At 41.1% G+C, this 22,084-nt stretch overlaps 2 protein-coding genes across 2 annotated transcripts; both read right to left on the reverse strand.

The window, feature by feature from the left end:
• Positions 1-10,673: 10,673 nt before the first annotated feature.
• On the reverse strand, positions 10,674-12,522 carry cyp1c2 (cytochrome P450, family 1, subfamily C, polypeptide 2). The gene has a single exon (XM_084743097.1). It carries the CDS (start codon positions 12,337-12,339, stop codon positions 10,738-10,740), a length of 1,602 nt encoding a protein of 533 aa, XP_084599223.1. The 5' UTR covers positions 12,340-12,522; the 3' UTR covers positions 10,674-10,737.
• Positions 12,523-14,026: 1,504 nt separating this feature from the next.
• cyp1c1 (cytochrome P450, family 1, subfamily C, polypeptide 1) lies at positions 14,027-16,931 on the reverse strand. The gene has a single exon (XM_084743099.1). The coding sequence runs from the start codon at positions 16,703-16,705 to the stop codon at positions 15,128-15,130; it is 1,578 nt and encodes a 525-aa protein (XP_084599225.1). The 5' UTR covers positions 16,706-16,931; the 3' UTR covers positions 14,027-15,127.
• Between the last annotated feature and the right edge of the window lie 5,153 nt (positions 16,932-22,084).

A 22,084-nucleotide genomic window follows, 5' to 3' on the forward strand; every position in this document is an offset into this window, starting at 1 on the left:
GTTTAAGTTGCTGGAGCTGAAATAAAAACTAGGTTAAAAAAAACAGTGTAACTGAGCTAACAGCAGCGACATTTAGCAGCAGTTTATTTCGCAGTCCATCAGGACACTGTAAATCACAAAAAGTTTAGGCAGGGCAGCCGGAAGACATCAGAGGGAAAACCAGAAAACATTTTCTCCACAAAATATGATCCAGTTTCACCAAAATCAGTGACATAGTTGGGGGTATGTGACTTCATGCAGTAAGCTTTCTGCACTTGCTGTAACCCGGTCACTGAAGTTACATAGTGCGAGAACAGGTGTATGGAGCACAGAGTAGGGATGACAAAGGCATTTTTCACTCTATTATAAATTAGTTTAGCATGAAAATGATTTTTGAAGCTCTTTGAAGCTAGAATAATTAAATTATGTTGCTTTAAGCATATAAACCTGAAATTTACAAGGAGTATTCCTAAGAATGATGAATTAAAATATACTTTCCATTGTTTGTGCAGTCCACATTTTCACTTTTTCCTCTTTTCAGTGAAACTGAGCCCCCTCAAAATAGGCACAACACGCAGACTATGTGAAATTGTCGTTTTGGATAACAGAAACTGAAATATAACAGCTCACACTGTCAGCAAGGCGACATGTTCCAAGTGTAGACTGTTCCAAGTCTGAACTGAGCAAGGTATTTTCAGTGGAGTGGTCAGCTCCAGCAAACCGTTATTCTCTTAGTGAGTGGGGAATTTCTGACAGGCAATCAGAGCCCACTACAAACGGAGAATGTAAAAACAACTGAAAATGAATCCCTACGAACGCAAATAGCTTATTGCTAAATTGTTTTGGTCTGGCGTAAAGCAGTGCCAAGAAGAGGGCTTGAAGTGGGATGGCGTGAAAGCGAGGGAGGGAAGGAGAGGGGTTTTGCCACAGTGGAGAGCTGAATTATGGGTAGCTTGTTTGACATGGGAGCATGTGACATTTTTTTTGTCAGGGAGATGGCTACAACATATTTCATTACCCCAATACATGAGCTAGAATTTCAGATACAGACAGCATGAAATTGAGGCAGATCATGACAGATGGAGGGTCATTAGTCTTCTTCAGTCACCAGTGTTCATCATGAATAATGACGATTACACATAGAGAGTTCTGCCTGATTCGTCTGTTATTTCTCTGTTTCTAACCATCATAAAATATTACTTATTCATTGAGGATTCAGATGATTAACCCAGCAGCACTATGCCAGGGCCACTGTTTCAGACCACAGACACAGACTTTTGGATTGGCATCCACTCGGGATGCTCAGACTTCAGACAGACAAGATTAACCATTTATCGTCTGTAAAACACTAAATGGCCAAAAGTACAGAGACACCCTATTCTGCTTCCTTTTGTGTAGTTTTGCTGTTGGTCATATTTCACGGTTTGGGCTAAATCTCTTTAAGTCAAAAGCATCGGAAATCTTAACGGTGCCATCGGTGCTAGTGCTTATTTTGGTGAATAACTTAGCAGTGAGGCCACTGAGTTTGGGGGTGGTGGGGGGAGGTTGTAGTCTGGTGCTGCTTAAAGCTACCCACTCCGATTGTTTCACTACAATAAGCAAGGCTCTCTGGCAGCATCTTGTACAAATGCTAAAAGGTATCTTGTACATCAGTATGAGATGACGAGGGGCGTGACAACGACATCTGAATTTAATGACCTGGGATGAGAACGGGTTGAGGTGACACTCTTTTAGAATAGCGCACACGCTGTAAATTAAACAGTCTGAGGGTTTTGTGCTTCAGTTGAAACATGAGCTCTCAGTGTTTATCGCGTTGTTATGTTTTGTCAGTCTGGTTATGTGCCAGTTTATGCGCTAGACCTAATTTGATGATGAGCTGTGATGCATGTTAAAAAGTACGTGTTGTCCCAAGAGGACAGGGTTAGATTTTGTTTGGTATAGGACATTCCTTTCTTAATCTCTCTATCTTCAGAGCACCGTACGTGGTATGACTGTCTATCCACAATTTAGGAAAGCAAATAAGTAACCTACTCAGAGTTAAGTTTTAGTTCATTTTTTCCAACATCATTCTCCTACTACTAATCTTTTTTTTGTACTTTTTAAAATAGCGAAGAGTAGCAATTATTTGCACGTCTTCAAATCTCTCTCCCACTCACGCATGGGATATCACTCCGTTGAGCTTTTCCAACATTCTCATGTTACTTGAGAAAATACACAGAGCAATAATCTGATTTATTTCCTCCCTTTTCAAAACAAATCAGATATGTCTGCTTCTCAGAGACACTTGTACACGCCTCTTGAAGAAGTTCCAGTCTGGGTTACACAACAGTGGTGCCAGTGGTTCGTTATCGTCTGAGCAGACGCCGCTATCTCTGAGGGTGCAAAAGATTGATGGCTTTCGTGAAGGTGCTGGACCTACAGGGAAGTACCACAATCTCACTGTGAAGGTCCACCAGGACTGATTCATCACCAGATAAATGCGATCACAAGCTATTTGTAGAAGACATACTATAAGTAATCTAATTTGCTTTCTAGGTTTGGCAAATGAAGAGGGAGTTTTTGTGTTTGCTTGAGCTAAACCTTGCCAAGTCCCATTGTTCGTAATAGAAAGTAAGGAAGTACAGCTGTTTAGACACTGAAGAATGTGAATAGGCCCTCTTAGCCACATCACCTCTCCGCAGTGCACACAGGAAAAATTTGAAAATCCTGACACGACCTCAGCCTCCACATCAGCATGTCTCAGTGGTGGAAGAAGGCAGACTGTTAAGTTCTGGTATTAACGTGCATCCTGGATCATCCAATCACAAGTGGACCCTGAGAAAACCCATGTGGACAACGGTAGAACATACAAACTCTGTACAGAAAGGCCCTGCCCCAGCCGCAAACCCCCCAGTCCCCCAACTGGCTAGGGGATTTGGACTTGAACCGTCTTGTTGTGAGGCGACAGCAGTACCCACTGCGCCAGCTGCTGCCTTTTACCTGCAATATCAGCAGACTGACAAAGATGCTCCATGGTGTGCTGAAATTTTATACCACAACTATAATCAAGACAATGTGCACTTTTACTTTCCCTGACTGTGTGGAAAATTGCTGTTTTCACATTAAAGATGACATATTAATGTATTAATGCCAGAGCCAGACAAAGCAAAAGTCTGTCCCAGCGCACCATGGAGGCTCTCTCCTGCCCGCTCTTTACAGTAACACAATGTTTTTTATAAGGACCGAAACAACTTAAACAACTGGGACAAAAAGACACATTTTCCGCAGAGTAAGAAGTTACTTAATGTATAACGTTTGCCAAATTTGTGATGGCCCAAATAATTAAGATTATAAAGTTTATAAAGTTTCTCCTCACTCAGCAACTCTCAATATTGCACATTTTTAAAGGAGACTGGGGTAACAAAACAAGTTAATGTATTGCTTTTAATACCAAATTTACAAGACGGCAATGATTAAGAATTCACCATAGCCATCTCATTTCCCCGGCATGGCTCAAGAGCCTTAAAACACTGGGACAAACAGTCTCAGGAGTCTGGGGTTTCTAGAGTGTTCACAAACATCCATTGCAGATAAGAGAGCCCAAACATGTAATCTGCATTACAATGAACCAAATGATGTACTTGCAGGATATCATGTTGAATAGGTGGTCCCTCAGTGTGGCTCAGGCCACACTGGCATACACACTGCTAAAAGTGGCCGATATCACCTCTGAATGTGGTCTGAGCAATTGGTGCTGTTCTGGGTGTGTTCTCACCTGTACTTGGAGCTGTACACTTGTGATCATCCAGGATTCATGGTAATACCATATGGACAGGGCCTGGTGCGGGGTTCTGCAACCTGCAGCTCCACAGCTGCATGCGACTCTTTTGCCTGTGGCTTTGGCAAAAAAATATATGGAAATGAATAACAATTAATCGAGAATCTTTAATCAGTTGTTAATAATATGGTTGATTAAGTAAAATTGAATCGACATGCTATCAAATAAAGATCTGACATGTAACAGATTATTTTTATGAATGTGCTCCAATGTTATCTGATATTCAAGTCTATGTGTTTAATATGTAGGCCTTTTGTCTTTATGTTTCATGGGCAATATAATACTGTCAGAGAACATGCAATCTGCTGCTATGGAAGTAAAGCTTTGATTGAGGAGGGGAAAAATGGTTTTGATATTGTTTGGTATTTGCAAACTTTTTATGTTTTTCTGACAGAGATTAATCAATTTGTTGATTGTTAATGTTACCAATGATTGATTAAGGAAAGTGCTTACAATTTGCAACCATAGTCTACAGCACCTCAACGCTGGCATTTAACATAAATCATAGGAGACTGGGTTGCTCTGTTTCCATATTGAACAAAGATGACCATTTAAACACAGTTTATATGAGTGAGTGTTTCAGACCATGATGTGAACTCCCATCCATGAACAGAAACCACATGCTTAGTGATGTTCTCATACTGACCAACATGGATCACTTCCTCATGCACTTCCTGAAAATAATTGTTTGTTATATGGAAAGAAATGCAAATGGTAACTGCACATTGTGTTATTTTATATCAAAGTTCCTCTCCCTGCCACCGCTCCAAAACACAAACCCAGCATCGACAAAACAACAAGTGCTAGCTGGCCCGCCCTATAATAATGAGCTGTGTAACTGTTTATTGAAAAGGGTCACTTCACATGTCTTTATGATGGTTGCGTGAAGTAGTATTCCAAAACATGAAGTGAAGGGTCACTCATTTTTGAACTATGTGTCAGTAATGTGTTTAAATACAGAGTTTATAGCAGGACACCAAACTTAAAGGTGGCATGACTTGATCATAATGTCAACTGGAACATTATGACAAGTCCTGCACAGTGTTTATGTCTATGACATAATTCCACAGGGGGCTTCAAAAGAGGGGAAACATTTCTTGAGCTAACAAATGGAACATCACACAAAAACTCTGGAATATATTACACTGAAGCTGAATGCAAATTACAACTATTTCCCCACTTAAATTATTTGTACTTCCAGACACAACTTGGAGCCATACTGTAAACCCACCAAGAAGTCATCAATTTTGAATTTTGTGTGCAATGTTTGGCTACTTTTGGCCACTTCCAGGCACTGTACTTACATGAACTCTTCCTTGCAGATTGGTGTGTGTTATCTACAAAGATTTGTGATTAAAAGTTTTCAAAAGCTTGACTATCTTTATGACAATATTCAGTCGTAGTCACAGCACGACATTGTGGTGACAGGAAATAATTTTTTTGTTCTTTGAAATGCTCCTCTCAGCAGGTCAACCAGATCCAGCTCAAATCTGGTCGGATAAGCCTCAAGATGTTGATTAAGCCATGCGGTGAGGCTTGTGAATTTTCATTCAACAGCATTTCCATGGTGTCACGGTGGACTTGATGGTACATGGTCGAATCTGCCTCACAATTCACATTTGATTAGCACCCTGGCCGGAATACATATACAGGCAAAATTTCCTGCAACACGTTTCACCTACATGGATGAAAATCTGTCAGGACATGTGTCATGTTCAAAAGCTTGAGTTTTTGTTGAAAGGTGTGTGGATGTGCATGTGCAACTACACACTTTTTGATGGGTGTATTATCTTATTTCTGCACTTGCATTTTTATGGTTGTGTCTGTGGCGTAGCGTTGAATTTCAGTATTTTGCTATGGAGCAAGAAGTTACTTTAACTTCAGTGTGCATTGCCCAGTCTGCCTCGACCATCATGTTTGAGTCCTGGCCTGAAGACATGTAAGTGACAGTATTCGGTCACAGTCATAGTGCCACCTACTGACAATAGGAAATTACATGTTGTACTTTGATGTATAATCCGGCTTGATGATATTGGAAACACTGAACTCCTTCTGGCTGTGTACAGAATACATATATGACAATTCAGAGCTATGTCAACCAATGGGGGAGGGCCCATTCATCGGTACTTGTAGCTTTATATATGTTTGTCTTTATTATGGTTGTTTATTGGGATTTTTGTATCTTAGGGAAGGTAGGTACCATCGGGAGGATGGATGGGGTTCTGTCTAGATGTGTTTATTGTTTATTGAGTGATTCCACCTTCTTTCATTGTCATTTTGTGGTGAAAAATTCAATAAAAAAAAAAAAGATTTGTTCTTCTCAAAGTGCTCTGATGGCAGTCTTTTAAAACATGGAGCATCTGTCAGTGGGAGGGTTGGAATTATTAAAGTGTCAGTCATTTCCCATTTGGAGTCAAATTACCCCAGAGAGAGTTTTTCTACAAACTGAGGCAAAATAAATATGCTACTGTAAATAGAGAGTGGAGAGACTGAGTATTCGTTGACGTCTGGGCGATCACGGTTATTTGACTTATTGGAAATGTCACCTTTGTCAGTTCAGTGTGTTCTCTGGGAAAAAGTTGATTCATAGTTACTTTGCGTGAGCTTCTTTTTTTCCCCACAGGCTATTTGTTCTTGTTATTCAAAGAAAAATGTTTACTGGGATGCTTACTTCCATTTTTTGTGCAAAAGAATGATTAATGATCTGCTTTGATGCTTTGGGCCAGATTGAAGCGCACGCAAAATTACAGACATATTATTTGTCTGCAACGTTTTGGATTTGGAGTGTAGCTGTGGTCAGTGTGTTGGTGTTGAGGGTGGTGTTATAGGAAAGAACATGAGGCCGTTTCCAGCCAATGATCAGATGCAATGTTCCGCTGTGTTTCAGTGGAGGATGGTGTTGGACAGGAAGAGATTTTCTGGGGAATTGCATTTTGTCTGCCTCCAAGTAATACTACCTCACTGTGTGTCATCTACCAAACAGTGACTGCAGTTTGCATGTCTAACCTCTAGCAGAGGAGAGCAGAGGGGGTTTTGGATAGAACGCTGAGCTGTATGTGGCAGAGAGAACCTTGTGGGAGGTCACTCTGCGGCTCTGCGTACGTGCAGAATGTGAGCTGAAAAACTGTCAGCCTGTACACTTTCTGTTTTACTTTAAGGAGTGAAACGGCGGGTCGAGGTGCTGTGGGGTATGTGGAGCGGGTGACTCAGGGTGAAAGGGAGTCTTTCAGCTGGATGCATTTCATGGATGTTTTGGGAAGCGGTGATGGAAACGGGGGAGGTTAGGCGGCCCATTCCTCCCCCTAGGGTCCTTGTGGTGTCAGAGCAAAGAAAGAGAGGGAGGGAGGACAGAATGTCTTCAGGCTGCTCTGTATTAACCTCAGTAAAAACAAGCCTCCCTCAGAGTTTAGCCACAGCGCTGCTCCCGCAAGTACGCAGGTAGACTCCGAGGTACAGGACCACTCACTGAGGAAACGCTCCCATGTGGCAAGCAAAGGGAGATAAAAGCAAAAAAGGGGGATGAATATGATAAACTGCTAACCCACACTTAAACTAATATTTATGTACCATACTTACAGCAAGGATTAATGTTGAGCATTGGGTGGTTTTGGTTTTCCCAAAATAAAGAGACTCAGTCAGGAGGAAAAATTTTAGGAAAGTTGTTTATTGGAATAGATAGATCTCATGATTGCCATGAAATATCTAATGATAGTGACAGTGATACACCATTAACCACCATGCACAATACAAAAACACTGGATTAAAATTAAACTGGATTAGTTTGTCCCCAGTGCCAGTGAATTGTTTTTATTCAATAACTCTCCAGTAACATAAAAATAACATGAACACTGCGTCGAAACACCCTGCTGGTGCTGGGTCAAGTTAACACAGTATTACATCTTTGTAATAGTCACCCACACAGGGTAAATTTTCGACCCAGTGTTTTTTAGTGTGTAGCAACACTTAAACACAGCTGAGCCATGTCAGGTTGAATGCTGCTAAGCAGCATTTGACAGTCATAAAAGATGTCTGGTCATCATCGCTTTGGTATGTAAGTCTTCAAACATGTGAAAACTAACAGTGGTGAAAATAGTACTCAAAGTACCAGTACATGACTGTAAAAATACTGTGCTGTAGTATTGTAAGTGAAGGGTCTTCATTCATTCTTAATATACACCATTATTAGATTGTTAATACTTATGCATCGATGTGTAAGTAGCATTTTAGCTGGTCAAAGTGTAGCTAGTATTATAGACAGGAGAGTAGTTTAGTCCGGTGGTTCCCAGTCTATGGGTTGGGCCTCTCCAAATGGTGATAATACAAATCTGAGGCACGTACAATTATTAATGGGCTGGAAAAGAGAAAAAATAAGGTTCTGTTGCACAAATTTGTATTTGTATTTTTTTTTTAAGTTTGTATTTTTTAGTGAACTGTTGATTTATCCTCTATAGCCACACTTTTTTAAACTCACGAACAACTTAAACGTGACAAGGAACCTCAGCCAGACACAAACCAAAGGGTCTGAGAACCTCAGAACCGTTTGGTCTTAGACATTGTATTTTATGTATTTTAAAGAACCAGTGTTTAGGGTTTAGTGGCACCTAGTGATGAAGCTGTAGAATGCCAACTGAATACCCTTCACCTCACCCTCTCCTTGTGTGTTTAGGAGAAACTATGGTAGCCATGAAACTCACAAACAATGTGGAAGGCCCTCTTTAGAGCAAGTGTTTGGGTTCTCCTGTGGAAACATGGTGGTTTAACATAGTGCACTGCATGGAAGAGGACCTGAGCCTTCTGCAGATACAAAGGTCTCATTCTATGGTAAATAAAACACAATGATTCTTATTTTCAGGTGATTATACACTAATGAAAACGTGAATATTATATTCCATCCCTGCCATATTCTGGCATAAGTTACAATATGTTTTTTAAATGTAGAATCTTCAATCAAGTACAGGTACTAGTAGCTGTAGCTGTCAGACATATGTAGAAGAAGAATAGAAAGTAGGAGAAAATTAAAGTTTTGACATGCAGGTACCTCAAACTTATTTCATGTTATATCATGGAAAAACAGATGCCAATCCCAAACTGTTACAAAAAGAGTAACAATGGCTACAAAATGAAAGCACTTATATGATGTGATACACGCATGTACCGCAGTATAAAATGGTCTGATGAAATATTGCTTACTCGCATGAAACGTAATGTGACCTTCTGTAACAGTGTTTGTTCAGGTGTTTTGGTCCTCCACGAAGAGTTAGCATGATTTGACTCCCTAATAAAAAAAACTGTAATGTTTTATATCTCTAGTCGTAACTATTGCACACTTTGTATTAGTCATGTCAGTTAAAAGGATGAAAAAGTTCTCAGTGTATTGATAAATATGAGGGATAACACTGGCTTGGCTGAAACTGAATGCTTTCGTTCAGAAACGAATGACACAGCAGTGAAAAGTACAGCGTGCTCCATGTTAAATATTGACAAGCGGCTGCTTACTGTTGCCTGAACTGATGTCCCGAGTCACAGCCTGCTTGTAAAGGGGGGAGAACAAGAACATGCAGGGCCTGTAACCCATATTAATCTTTCACTACAACACTGAGACCAGACATCATCATCTATTATTATCTCTTTGACCTCTCTGGCCTCTGTGATTCTCAACACTTTGGCTGCTCTGAGTGATACACGCCACAGATTCAGGTACAGATCAATGCAAAATTTTTATTGCACATCCAAAGCTGTAGTCAGTCGAGTACAGACTGTATCACACTCGGTCATGGACATTCAGCTTATTATTCAGACAATGCTGTATGCGCCATAAATCAGGTTGCACAGTGATGTATTATGGGTACGAGAGGAAGAAGACAGTATAACCATAACCATAAATATGTGGCTTTTAGACATATGTTACACATGATATGAGTTATTATCAGAATACAACAGTATTAAGCATGATTTAAGAGTACATGAATGTAGATGACTTGAACAGTGTATTTGTATTAAGCTCAAACATGAAATGGTTCAACACACACACTGATAAATGAGTGTCTGAGTGAATAATTATCCAGAGGATTCAGTTGAGACCACACAACTGGCACATAATTTCTCCCCATCAGCGAGAAAAACAAAATGCTTGGAGTGACGTTTTTTCATCACCACCGGTTTATATTGCAATTTAGGGTGACTCCGCTAAATACCCTCATATAAATAACAATACATACTTAAGGTCTATTATGAATTGTGGTTTTGGGCAAACACATCAAAGCTTTCATTGCATTTTTTCTGTTTGTTACATGAAGTGCAGAGCCAGTATAGATATATTTAGCTATTGTCAGTCAATCACTGTTTTTTTAGAGCTGAGGAGTAAAATTGCTGTCGAGTTCAGATATGACTCACATGTTTTTTTTTTTAATGTAATTTCAATACAGAAACTAGTAGATGTTATAGCTGAGTTAAATAGCCGTAGGGGAGAGCAGGGACGAAATTAACAACAAAACTTTTTTGTATTTCCCTCTTTGCACAGAGATGCATTTAGTTAGAGTAACCATATTTCATCATAAACAACATACACATGTCCTCTACTTTTCTTACTTCTTAAATTAAACTGTCACTGATACTTAACCTTTTTTTATTTTACAAAGAAATTTTTCTACTGATCAGCTTTTCACCTGTGAACTCAATGACATGGTCTTCCTCATGTGAACCTAATGGAAAGTTTCTGACTTCCATGTTACAAGACAAAATCTCTGTGTTACAACCTCCCCCTCTCTACTTTAGTCCCTTATTGTCTTTGGTTACGAAATGTCAGCTGAAGTAAAAAGGCTAATTTGCAGTTTTTGAGTTAATTAAAGATTATCATATAAAAATTCTTAACGATACAAAATATAGCTATTTATTTTAGAGCACATACCTTATATCGCTGTTCTTTCACTGAATAGTGTTTTTTATTGGCTTAGAAGTAATTCTCCCCTGAGTTTGGCAGCGATCTTGTAATCTAAAGGCTTCAGTGTTAAACCATAGGTGCAGTTTAAAGACAGGTCCTCATTGGCACATCTCTCAAAACTACACTGATGGAGCAGAATTGCAAAGAACAGAAATATCTCAACTTTGGCAATCTGGTCGCCAATACAGCGTCTCTTCCCTGACGAAAAAATCATCACACTGTTGGTTATGTCCTTATCCAGGGCCCCGTTTTTGTCAAGAAAGCGCGAGGGGTCAAAGATGTGTGGGTCTTTCCACACCAGGGGGTCATGGTTGACAGACCACTGATTGATGAAGACCACCGTGTCTTTGGGGATGTGGAGACCCTCAATGGTGACATCCGAGGTGGTAGAGTGGGGGATGGTGACAGGGACGAAGCTGGTGAAGCGCATGGTTTCGTAGATGAAGGCGTCCAGGTACGCCAGGCGGCTTCTGTCCTCGACAGACGGCAGCCTGTGTCGCCCCACCACCTCATCGATAAGATTGTGGAGTTTTGTTTGTAATTCGGGATGTTTAACCAGCAGGAGGAGAATCCAGTGAAGAGCAGTGGAGATGGTGTCCAGCCCTGCACCAATCAGATCTGACACCGTGCCCTCTGCATGACCTCTGGTGAGCCCGTTGTCACCATCAGTCTTCTCAATCCCCCCAATAATGGCATCACTCATATCCCTCATCACCTCTGGATCAAATGTCTCTCTGTGCTCCTCCACCTTGTGCTGGATAAACCCAAAAAACTCTTGATTGAGGACTTTGAAGCTCTTGAACATACTGCGGACCGGATTGGGGAAAGACTGAAGCCATGGCATCACGTCTACCAAGCTGCCAGCCCCGACTGTCTGGCTAAACATATCTATCCTCTGTAACAAGGCTCTGAATTCAACATCATCATGTCCATAACGCTTTCCAAAGCACAGGGCACAAATCACATTTGCTGCAGCTACTGTCAGCTCATGGGCGGGGTTGAAATGCTGGCCCTGAGCACTGAGTTTAAGGAAAATCTCAACTAGCTCTGTGGCTTCTGCCACAATTTGCTGCTCAAAGGCTTTTTTGGTCTGGCTGTTGGCAGATGAGAATGCTCTGATCGTTGATTGAGCAATTTTCCTGTGCATCTTCCACTGTTTGCTGTAATTGGTGAAAGTCATACTTTTCCCCCCTGAGACAGACTGAAAAGAGACAAAGTTTGGTCTGCCTGCAAACTCTGTGCTGTGCTGTATCAGAGCCTCACGTATCACCCTCTCCCCATTCAGCACCACAATATCGCTGCAGCCTAGACGTATCTGGTACACATTGCCATATTTCTTGGCCAGCCTGGCGAAGGTGATGTGAGGCATCTGGCCCAGCTGCATGGCGTTGCCCACCACGGGCCAGGCAAAGGGTCCCGGGAGTCTTCTCTTCAGACGGAGGTTCCTGACCCACAGACAGGCTTCCAGACAGAAAAGGAAAACAAAGGAGGCGACCAGAGCGGGCTGGACCTGTCCGCTCCATTCCTTGATGATGCTGCTGCCCTTCACACCAAACTCTGCATCCATTTGAGCCATTGTGTTATCCAGTCGTTTGTCTGTCATCCACTGTGTTTAATAAAAAGGCAGCATTCACTAAAAATGGGAAATCATTTCAAGTGTTCCCCCTTGGAGTGGTCAAATTCTTGATTTTCTTATCCTATATTATACTCAGACTGACAAAATATATATAAAAAAAAGGACTCCAGGAGGCGTTCACATGCTGTCTCCCCCCCTTCTCCACACACGCAAGTGAGAAGGACTTGATCAGGTTCAAGCCTTAACATTTTGCTTATATGTATCTCAAATGTGGGAGGGGTCAGCGACTCAGGTTTTTTATTATCTTTCCCCTCCCATTTTGACCACAGCCTGCAGACCTTAGTCCTATTCCCACTCAGGCCTCCTGCCAGCAGCATCCCTCACAGGATGACGGAAAAGGAGAGCAGCTACTTAATAGGCCTTGATGCCAAAAACTACAGATTTACAGTTTTATGGCTAAAGGATTTAAGAGATTACCACTTTTAAAAGATAAAAAACAACAAAATATCTCATATAAATTTGTTAAGCTTTAAAAGTTATGTGATGGAATGATGACATGTGGCAGCATGTGATTGGAGTCAGGCTGTGTGGGAGCATTTAATGTAAATAATGGACACTAAGCTGGAATTGATTGTTTTTTCCGCTGGGGTTAGGTGACTTTGCTGTTTCCTATGGACTTTCCGTGGCCATTTTAAACATGATTTGGTCTCTGTTATTTACAGCCAAGCTGTTAATTATAACCATACAGGGGGAAAGGGCTCTGGGATATCACCATGAAAGCTGTGGGTTTCAGATCCAAACACTGAACAGATACAAACTGCACAATTTATGATGCTCTATAAAAATATACATATAAAGCGTTATTGTAGGCATAATAGCCCTTTAAATAAAGGTCATAGAGAAAAAGTAGCTGGTAGGGGTTATGGCCACATCAAAATAGTTTTGAGCAGAATTCAGACGAGAGGATTTTAGCTGTAAATCTGCTTATGTGGGTGCTTGTGTGACAAAAGGAAGAACTTAAAAAAGCATCAGCTTTACGTGATATTCAGCCACAAGTCAAGTCTTCATGAGGTTTCTATTTCTGGAACAATGTGTAAAGACAGCCATCTATTGTTGGCTCATGTCTAACCGTGGCCGCACTAGTTAAAACACTTGGAAACTAAGAAAGCACTCCAAAGTTCATAGGTCATAGGTGTAAGAGTGAAAACTGTAAAAAAGAAAAAAGTTGAGAAAACTCAGAATTTCAAGGCAACTACCTTCGCTGGATTTTTGAATTTTGAACCAAACTCTTGAAATTTGAAAGTTTTTCTGACCTATAATCTTTTGTTCAGATGATTTATATTTCTTTAGATAACCTTGAATCTTTGAGTTTTAGAAACTCAACATTTGTATTTCAAAAATTGTTCACAGTGAGCTGTGAAATTAATGGTTGCAACTGAAAATATTATTTATTAACAGTTGTTAATTACTCAGTTTTGGGAATACAACTTTTTGGGTTTCTAAAACTCGATGTTTCAAGTTTATCTAAAGAAGGAAAAAAAATTATCTCAAGAAAACATTATTAGTTGGCAAATCTTTTAAAACTCAAGAGTCTATTGAATCTATTGAGACAGGTTGCCTTGAAAGCGCAGGTTTTCTCTTTTTCATTTTTACAGTGTGGAATACCCAGTGGAATACCCTAAAACTCTAAAGTGACAATCAAACTGGACACACAGACCATTGACAATTCACTTTATTAACTTCAGATATAGCTTATTTTCAATTTTTCCATCCTATAAAGCCAACACACTGATAACAAAATATCCTCTATGACAGATGCTTAAACATTCAAGGCTGAGTGAGTTTAATTCGTTGCCTTGACACAGACAGAGACACATCCCTTGGGTGTTGTAACATCAATTCCTGAATGTGGAGGCTTTAAGAGAGTACAGTGACATCCATGTAGCTTTGAGAAGATTGCTTTGTAAACAAACATGTTTTTCAGAATGCCTCACGAGTGACAGAAATATGCAACACATGTTTTTGTTGTACTGGTGAGACTTGTGTGTTTGGCGTTGGGTAGCTGCAGTGCTTGTACAGTAAAGACTGAACCCTGGGTGCACAGTTTGTGAAGCCTTCACGGCTCATGACAATGTCTCTTCTTCATCCTCAAGACTGTGATGGACGTCCCTTGATGAAAGACGTCTTCCTTCACAACTATTTTTTTTCCCCACTTTGATCAGCATTCTTTGTTTAATGTGTTCATATGCTTTGAGTACAGTAGATAGTGAAATACATTAACTTGCATTACATTTATTTGTCATACCTGAAATATGAAATTATAAAAATAATATTTTGTAACTGCTTTACATGACAAAGGTTAAATATATTCTTACATATTACATTAAGAACAATGAGTCATCAAGCCACTTTTATAACATTCACAAGCATTTCATATACAGTTATTTTACTTTACATTAACATTTAAAGGAAGTAGCTAATTCCTGCACACACACCATAAGTGTACATGCTCAATAGTGGATGTGAAACAAGCACACAACTCAGAATTATGTACAAAATCTGATCAAGTATAAAGTATTTTGTGAAGCAGAAATTTCCTTTGCCCTGATCCCAGCAGTCCAAACATTGAATTCTACCTGTAGCTATTCTCAGCCCTGCACTACCAATGCTTCATATACAGTCCATGTTGAGATACCCATTAAATATCATTATTAAATATCTTACAACAGTAGGATTTAGTGCAGGTACTGTACGTTGATACTCACTGGTGGGAAAGTGTTTGCTGGCCTTGAGTCACAGTACTGGGACACACTGTTCATGCTGGGGAAACTAAGCCGAGCAGCTTCCCCCTGAGCTTGGCGTTCACACAGAATCGGAGAGGCTTCAGTGTGAGCCCGTAGGAGCAGTCAAGAGTGAGGGGCTCAGAGGGGTCGCTCTCAAAGCTGCACTGGTGCAGCAAGATGGCTGTGAATAAAAACACCTCCACCTTGGCGATCTGGTCACCGATGCAGCGTCTCTTACCCGAGGAAAAGATCATCACACCGTTTGTTATGTCTTTATCAAGGGCCCCATTTTCATCAAGGAAGCGCAAGGGGTCGAAGATGTGTGGGTCCTTCCACTTCAGAGGGTCGTGGTTGACCGACCACTGGTTGATGAAGACCACTGTGTCTTTGGGGATGTGGAAACCTTCAATGGTGACGTCTGCGGTGGTGGAGTGTGGGATGGTGACAGGGACAAAGCTGGTGAAGCGCATCGTCTCGTAGATGAAGGCGTCCAGGTACGCCAGGCTGCTCCTGTCCTCAACTGATGGCAGTCTGTCTTGACCCACAACTTTGTCAATGAGCTCCTGCAGTTTGGCTTGCATGTCTGGGTATTTGACTAGCAGCAGGACGATCCACTGCATGACAGTCGACATTGTGTCTTGACCTGCTCCAATCAGATCTGTCACTGTTGATTCGACGAACTCTTTGGTCAGCCCGCTGTTCTTGCCATGCTCAATCACGTTGATGATGGCATCGCTCATGTCCCGGGTCACATCAGGGTTGAAGGACTCTCTGTGCTGCACCACTTTATCTTTCACAAAGGCAAAGAACTCCTCGTTGAGGTTCTTGAAGTTCTCATAGACACTGCGGACCGGGTTAGGGAAGGACTGAAGCCAAGGCATGACGTCTACCAAGCTACCTGCCCCTACTGTCTCTCCAAACTTGTCCACCTTCTTTAACAGGGTCCTGAACTCCAGGTCCTCATGTCCGTATCGCCTCCCAAAGCAGAGAGCGCACATGATATTAGCAGCAGCTACTGTAAATTCATGAGCAGGGTCAAAATACCGTCCTTCTGTGCTATGGCGCAAAAACGCCTGCACCAGCTCCATGGCCTCAGCTGTGATGTGCTGCTCAAAGGCTTTTTTGGTCTGACTGTTTGCCGAGGAGAAGGCTCTGAGGCTAGACTGGGCTATTTTCCTGTGTGCTTTCCACTGTTTGCTGTAATTAGTAAATGTCATACTCCTGCCTCCAGAGATCATCTGGAAAGAGACAAAGTTTGGTCTGCCTGCAAACTCTGTGCTGTGCTGTATAAGAGCCTGATGTATTGCCCTGTCTCCATTCAGAACCACAATATCACTGCAGCCTAGACGTATCTGGTACACATTGCCATATTTCTTTGCCAGCCTGGCGAAGGTGATGTGAGGCATCTGGCCCAGCTGCATGGCGTTGCCCACCACAGGCCAGGCAAAGGGTCCCGGGAGTCTTCTCTTCAGACGGAGGTTCCTGACCCACAGACAGGCTTCCAGACAGAACAGGAAAACAAAGGAGGCGACCAGAGCGGGCTGGACCTGTCCACTCCATTCCCTGATGATGCTGCTGCCCTTCACACCAAACTCGGTGTCCAGTGCCATGATAGGAAATTTTCAAAAAATAAGAAATCTCCACTTTTTTCCCCAAAACAAAGTCTGTTTAGTTGTATTTTTAGGGGGAAAAATCAATAAAGCTCTTGTATATCCATATCACATGAGAAAAATATGTGTCAATCAAATGCCAGTGAGGTCATACTTATAAAAAACTAAAATAATTGAGTTAGTTCAAAGTTTTTACTCTTTAGTCTGTCTTTTCATCAAGATTTAGGGCTTATGTGCCTGCCTTTTGCTTCACTCCAGCGTCTTATATGTTTTGCACTAGGTGGGCAGGGCTCAGGGTAACTTTCATACTCCTCCCATTGTGGTAGCCCTGCAGACCCCACCACTACACTACATTATCTCTGTGTTGTCGGTCGCTGTTGGAGGCGCGCTCTTGTGTGAGCGTCGATGGGACACCGGGAGCGTGCAGCCTGAAGTGGTCCACTGACTGCAGGGAGAAGAGAGACTCAGCAGCAACTGGTGACCGACTCAGTAGTTCAAACGTGTCGAGCCAATTTGTTTTACTAATTGGAGGACTGGCAGAGAGTTTGCACATTACAAAGTGTGTCTTTCTAACATGATTTACTTTCTGGCTGCAGAAGACTCGGCGGGCTCACTTTGGAAAGAAAAAAAGTGTTTGCGCACGGTTTGTCCAACTCTAGACTGAGTTTATAAATTTAATTTGAAGAAAATCTACTTAGACGTAATTATATTTTAAGTAACGTAATCGTGGAATTATTTATTTATTCAGCTAATTAACTTTTATTTTTATCTGCTTAAAAGTTACTTTGCATGCGTAAAATGCCTCCTACGTTTGGAAAGTTAGAGTCAGTGAATTTACGCACATCTGTATGCAGCACCGTGTCTCTAATGACATGCTCAAATATTTTTGTGTGTGTCTATAATGATCAGTTTAAGAATTTGAAAAGCTTATGTTGTCATGTCATTGTCTTTTCCTCTAACTTTTACTCCAAAAGTCCCGCAGGTTGAGCAAATGATCAATTTGTTAGGTTGTTATAAAACAAAACATAATTCGTGCATAATATAAAGTTGAGAGAAAGTTGCGCACCAAACAGCCGGACCCCAGAGAGTCCCAGCCGACCGTGTTTTATATTGGACTTATTAACGTTTTATTGATTGTACAGCTTTGTGATTATTTGGACAGCTCTATCACAAAATCTGTCATTTATTCCTGAGTTCTGGACTTAACACGGAAGATATTAAACTGTTTTAAAAAAACTGACTTAAAAAAAAAAATCACAAATCAGCTCCAAAAATGGAAAAATGATGGATGGATATGAGTCACATATTTTAATCTTTCTTTGTTTTTTTTGCATCTTTCTTTCAGTCTCAGGATAATGTGACTGAAACATCACAATAACTCGCACAATAACTCAGTGCGGACAAGCTATAAAAAATTGATATTTGAATGCTGGTGGTGAACACATAATCTGCAGTTTTGCATGACACTCCAGGTTACATCATACCACAACATCTTCAGGTGCCCCCCTCCTTCTCTCCTGTTAACAGTGTTTTTTTCCTTGAAGTTACTGTTCCCACAATAATAGGGGAAATTCTGAAAAAAAAGAAAAGAAAAAGAAAACACTGACTGGAATAAACAAAGAACATTCTGAGGCCAAATCTTGGTTATATTTAACTTTTCTTTTTCCCCCTTTTTTCTTCTTTGTTTAGGAATGAGTCAAAAAAAAAGTCTTTTTATTAAATGTTCTGTTAGATAGATTTTTCTTTTTGCTTCACTTCAAAGCGATGTGATGTCCCGAGGTGAAATATTTACCTTCTCTGTGTGGAAGACAAAATTTGTTTCTTGTTTTCCCACCAACTGTGAAGTTTATTTTTGCAGGGAGGTAATGACCCTAATTGAAGGTACTAAAACATTTCCGAAGTAAAGGCACCAAGTCAGAGGGACAGAAACCTCACCGCCACACAGCACAGTCATTCATTATCAGCAGGAAAAGAGGAAGATGATAATCATTGGGTAGATGTACACATTGCACACATCATTCTCCATAAGACTAAGAGTTATGAGTCTATTACAAACCCTATTATAAAAACAAATATTAAAGACACATATATGTATTTGTGAGTATGTACACACATCTATCTATCTATCTATCTATCTATCTATCTATCTATCTATCTATCTATCTATCTATCTATCTATCTATCTATCTATCTATCTTTATATATATGTATGTATATATCAAACAAATCAGTCTCAGTTTAATTGTCTGTTCTATTCTCTATTTAGAATATTCTCACCATGTTCCTTTGCTGTCAGACAGCCTGCTGTTATATAAGGCAAATATTGCTCTCCCCACACCAAGCAAACCTTTTCTAAACCAAATCTGTCACTTTGTCTCACAGAGCATGGGAGCTGCTTGTCTACTAAGCAAAGCACTGAAAATATTCTAAATAAAGTGTGCACTTAAACTGATATTGATTTTTTTTTTTAGGTGGACTATTTTCCGTGGCCAAAATTTGTCTTGTTGCTGATGCTGTCCACAGCCGTACATTGATTAGCTTCCGTGCTGGTACTATTTTCTACTTCTCCAAACTGTAGTTAAACACTGACTTTCGATAAGTGCCTCATACAACCCTACTTGAAAAACCTGAACTATTAAAAGTTTAAAGTCATGCAACACACGTCTCATTAGGCAAACAGAACATTAGCATGCACTGTCTGTATATTTTGCCATAAAATCTAACTGTTTTTGTGACAGCGGATATTATATAACCCTTTAATGAAGTGTCTGGATCTGCAAAGTAAACATTTTCAGTTGACAGACAGTTACATTTTCAGAATCCAACTGTAATGTGTAACAATTTCTGATTTAATATGCTGATAAATAACATGTCTTATAGGCACAGCATGCTTAAATTGTGAAAACAAACAGAAAGGCAACAATAAAAGTAACCTAAGTGTAACTACATTATGTGTTATGTGTCATTCTTTCACAATAATGGTTCTTATGAGCAGCCTTTTACAGATGTCGAGAGTTTTGCTGGTTCAGAGCTCTGCCTGAGAGCTGTTTGTCTTGAGAAATGCGGTGTGGCTGAGCACCAAAGCCTCCAGAATGATTCCTCGGTTAACCAGAGACATAGCAATGTCTTCGAATACACTGCTGCCTGCACTGGGGATGACTGTTTCTTCTCTCTTCTATTCCTATAGGGGGAATCCCCCCCTCCACCTCCACCTCCACCACCACTACCTCCTCCTCCTCCTCCTTGCCTGAGTCTGTGCCTCATACACATGTGGCCACTTGCATCCCCATCACGCTAATCAGAGCCAGGTTTGTGGCTGAGGAAGGGGGTGGCAGGAGAGACGGGGGGGGTTGTAGTTTGTGTGTATGTGTGTGGGAGAGGGTGGAGGCCCAGCTTGGAGGTGGGAGGGGGGTGTCGTGTGTGCGTTTTGCGTGTGGCTGCTGTGTTTGCCTGTGATTACCCCTTGTAACCTGGCTGTGAAAGGTTGGCCCTGACCCTGCGCTGACTCTGGCTGAGGGGGGAGTAGTCATAGGGGGCCGGGAGGGAATGGGGGCTGAGGAGGCGGGGAAGGGGTCTATACACCGCTGCATGTCATGTGCTGGCGGGTGGGCGCTTGCTGTGTGGAGACAGGACCAATGGTAGACCAGGCTGGCCTGGCTCTGGAGCTAATCATTGTTTACTAGTCTCATTTCCACTTCTCAGTGAGCTACTGTCACGCACAGCACCAACAGGGAGGAAGGAAGAGGGGAGGAGGGGGCAGGGGTTTTGGGGGGCAGCAGCAGGGAGAGGAAAGCCAGGGGTCCAACAGGCAGTTGGGGATCTGGTGGGACTTGGGAAATGGAAGAGCAGAGAGAAGAATTTGTTTTTTTTTTATATATATATATATATATTTTTTTTTTTTTTTCTTGAGAGAACAAAGGTGAGCCAAGACTGAAAAAGCTGCAGCCAAAAACAACCCGACAAACCAGTAAACAGACCAACAAAAACATCCTCTGGGCCCGCGCCATCTCAGGCGGCCAGGAGGTAACCACCGGACATTGCTAGTTAGAGATGGTGATGTTTGAAATGAGAGCGTTTTCTCTTGCCAGACCACAATACGAGGAAAGAGAGATACTTGGAAAAATTGTCACTGTCTGACTTGATTGTTGTTTGTGAGCAAAAAAGCCTGAGAAAAGACAAGGAAAAGGCACAATTCACTGCAACAGGGAGATAACAAATGGGCTTGTGGTGGTATAAGTAAGCAGTATTGTCACATATCCCAAAAAATACATTTTAACTGCGTTTTATACTGGACTGTACAGCTTTGTATTTAATTGTACAGATTATTGCAAAAACTGTAATTTTAACCTTTTATTATTGAGTTCCTCCCTTAAGTCCCGGAGGTCACATGGTGTTCATTATATTAGAAAGTGAAAAGCAGACAAATTCAGTTTGTAGCAGCCTTTATTTATTAAAAAAGGACAATTCCAGTGTGAAAATATAACAAAGAAGTAACATAACTTAAAGCAACATTATGTAGGATTTGGTATTTTTGTGGAATTTTATGCCTCTACAATTTCAGTTGCATTGTTGTAAATATGGACAGCTGTGCATGTGCATTGGTTATGATTACATCACTTGATCAAAAACTAGTGAGCTGACAACTTTGTTGAACACAGTCAAACATCGAACAAGTGCAACAGCACAAGGCATAGTAAGCCAGCTAATATTTGCTCATTCAGCAGCAACAAGGCCAGCTCGGCGTCTGTGTCGCAGCTTTTTTTTTGAAAATCTCTCGCCAACAACAAGCCTTTCTGACTTTCACTCTTTACCGACGTCCGCTCATGTGCTCTCTTTTTCTCTTCTTAGCTTCATCCGTCAACATCATCTTCAGTCTCTTCAAGTCTGCCTAGACGTCCACTGTTGAAGTTCAGCCATCGGCCATCCTGGTGCAACTTTCCGTCAGCATTCCTCCAGTGTACCATCGACATGATTTTAAAGCTCTAAGGTAAAATAATTGCATAATATTGCTTTAAAGCTGCACTAATCAACATTTTTATATCAACAATGGATACAATTACCACCTGTAATATGAAAGGTGTTGTTGAGCCGACAGAGAATTGTCCCCTGATGCTGCTTTTTTTCCATCTTTCAGCTCATTGTTTTGGTTTTTTCCAGACCACAAATTTGATGTTTTGGTTCACTATCACAGCATCATTTATAGCAGCAACAGCAGGCTCACAGATTAACCCACTTCATGCTATCTTGCCAGCACCAAACAGCAGACAAAAGCCTCATTTCCATCCAAAGTCCCCAGAACTTTAATCCCAGAAACTATTTAAAGAACTAAAAGGCTTCCTCAGCCCATTGTTGTCTGCTTTTCCACCGCAGTCTAAAGAC

The sequence above is a fragment of the Lutjanus erythropterus genome, chromosome 18 (genome assembly GCF_056507025.1).
Source record: "Lutjanus erythropterus isolate fLutEry1 chromosome 18, fLutEry1.hap2, whole genome shotgun sequence".
NCBI lineage: Eukaryota > Metazoa > Chordata > Actinopteri > Lutjaniformes > Lutjanidae > Lutjanus > Lutjanus erythropterus.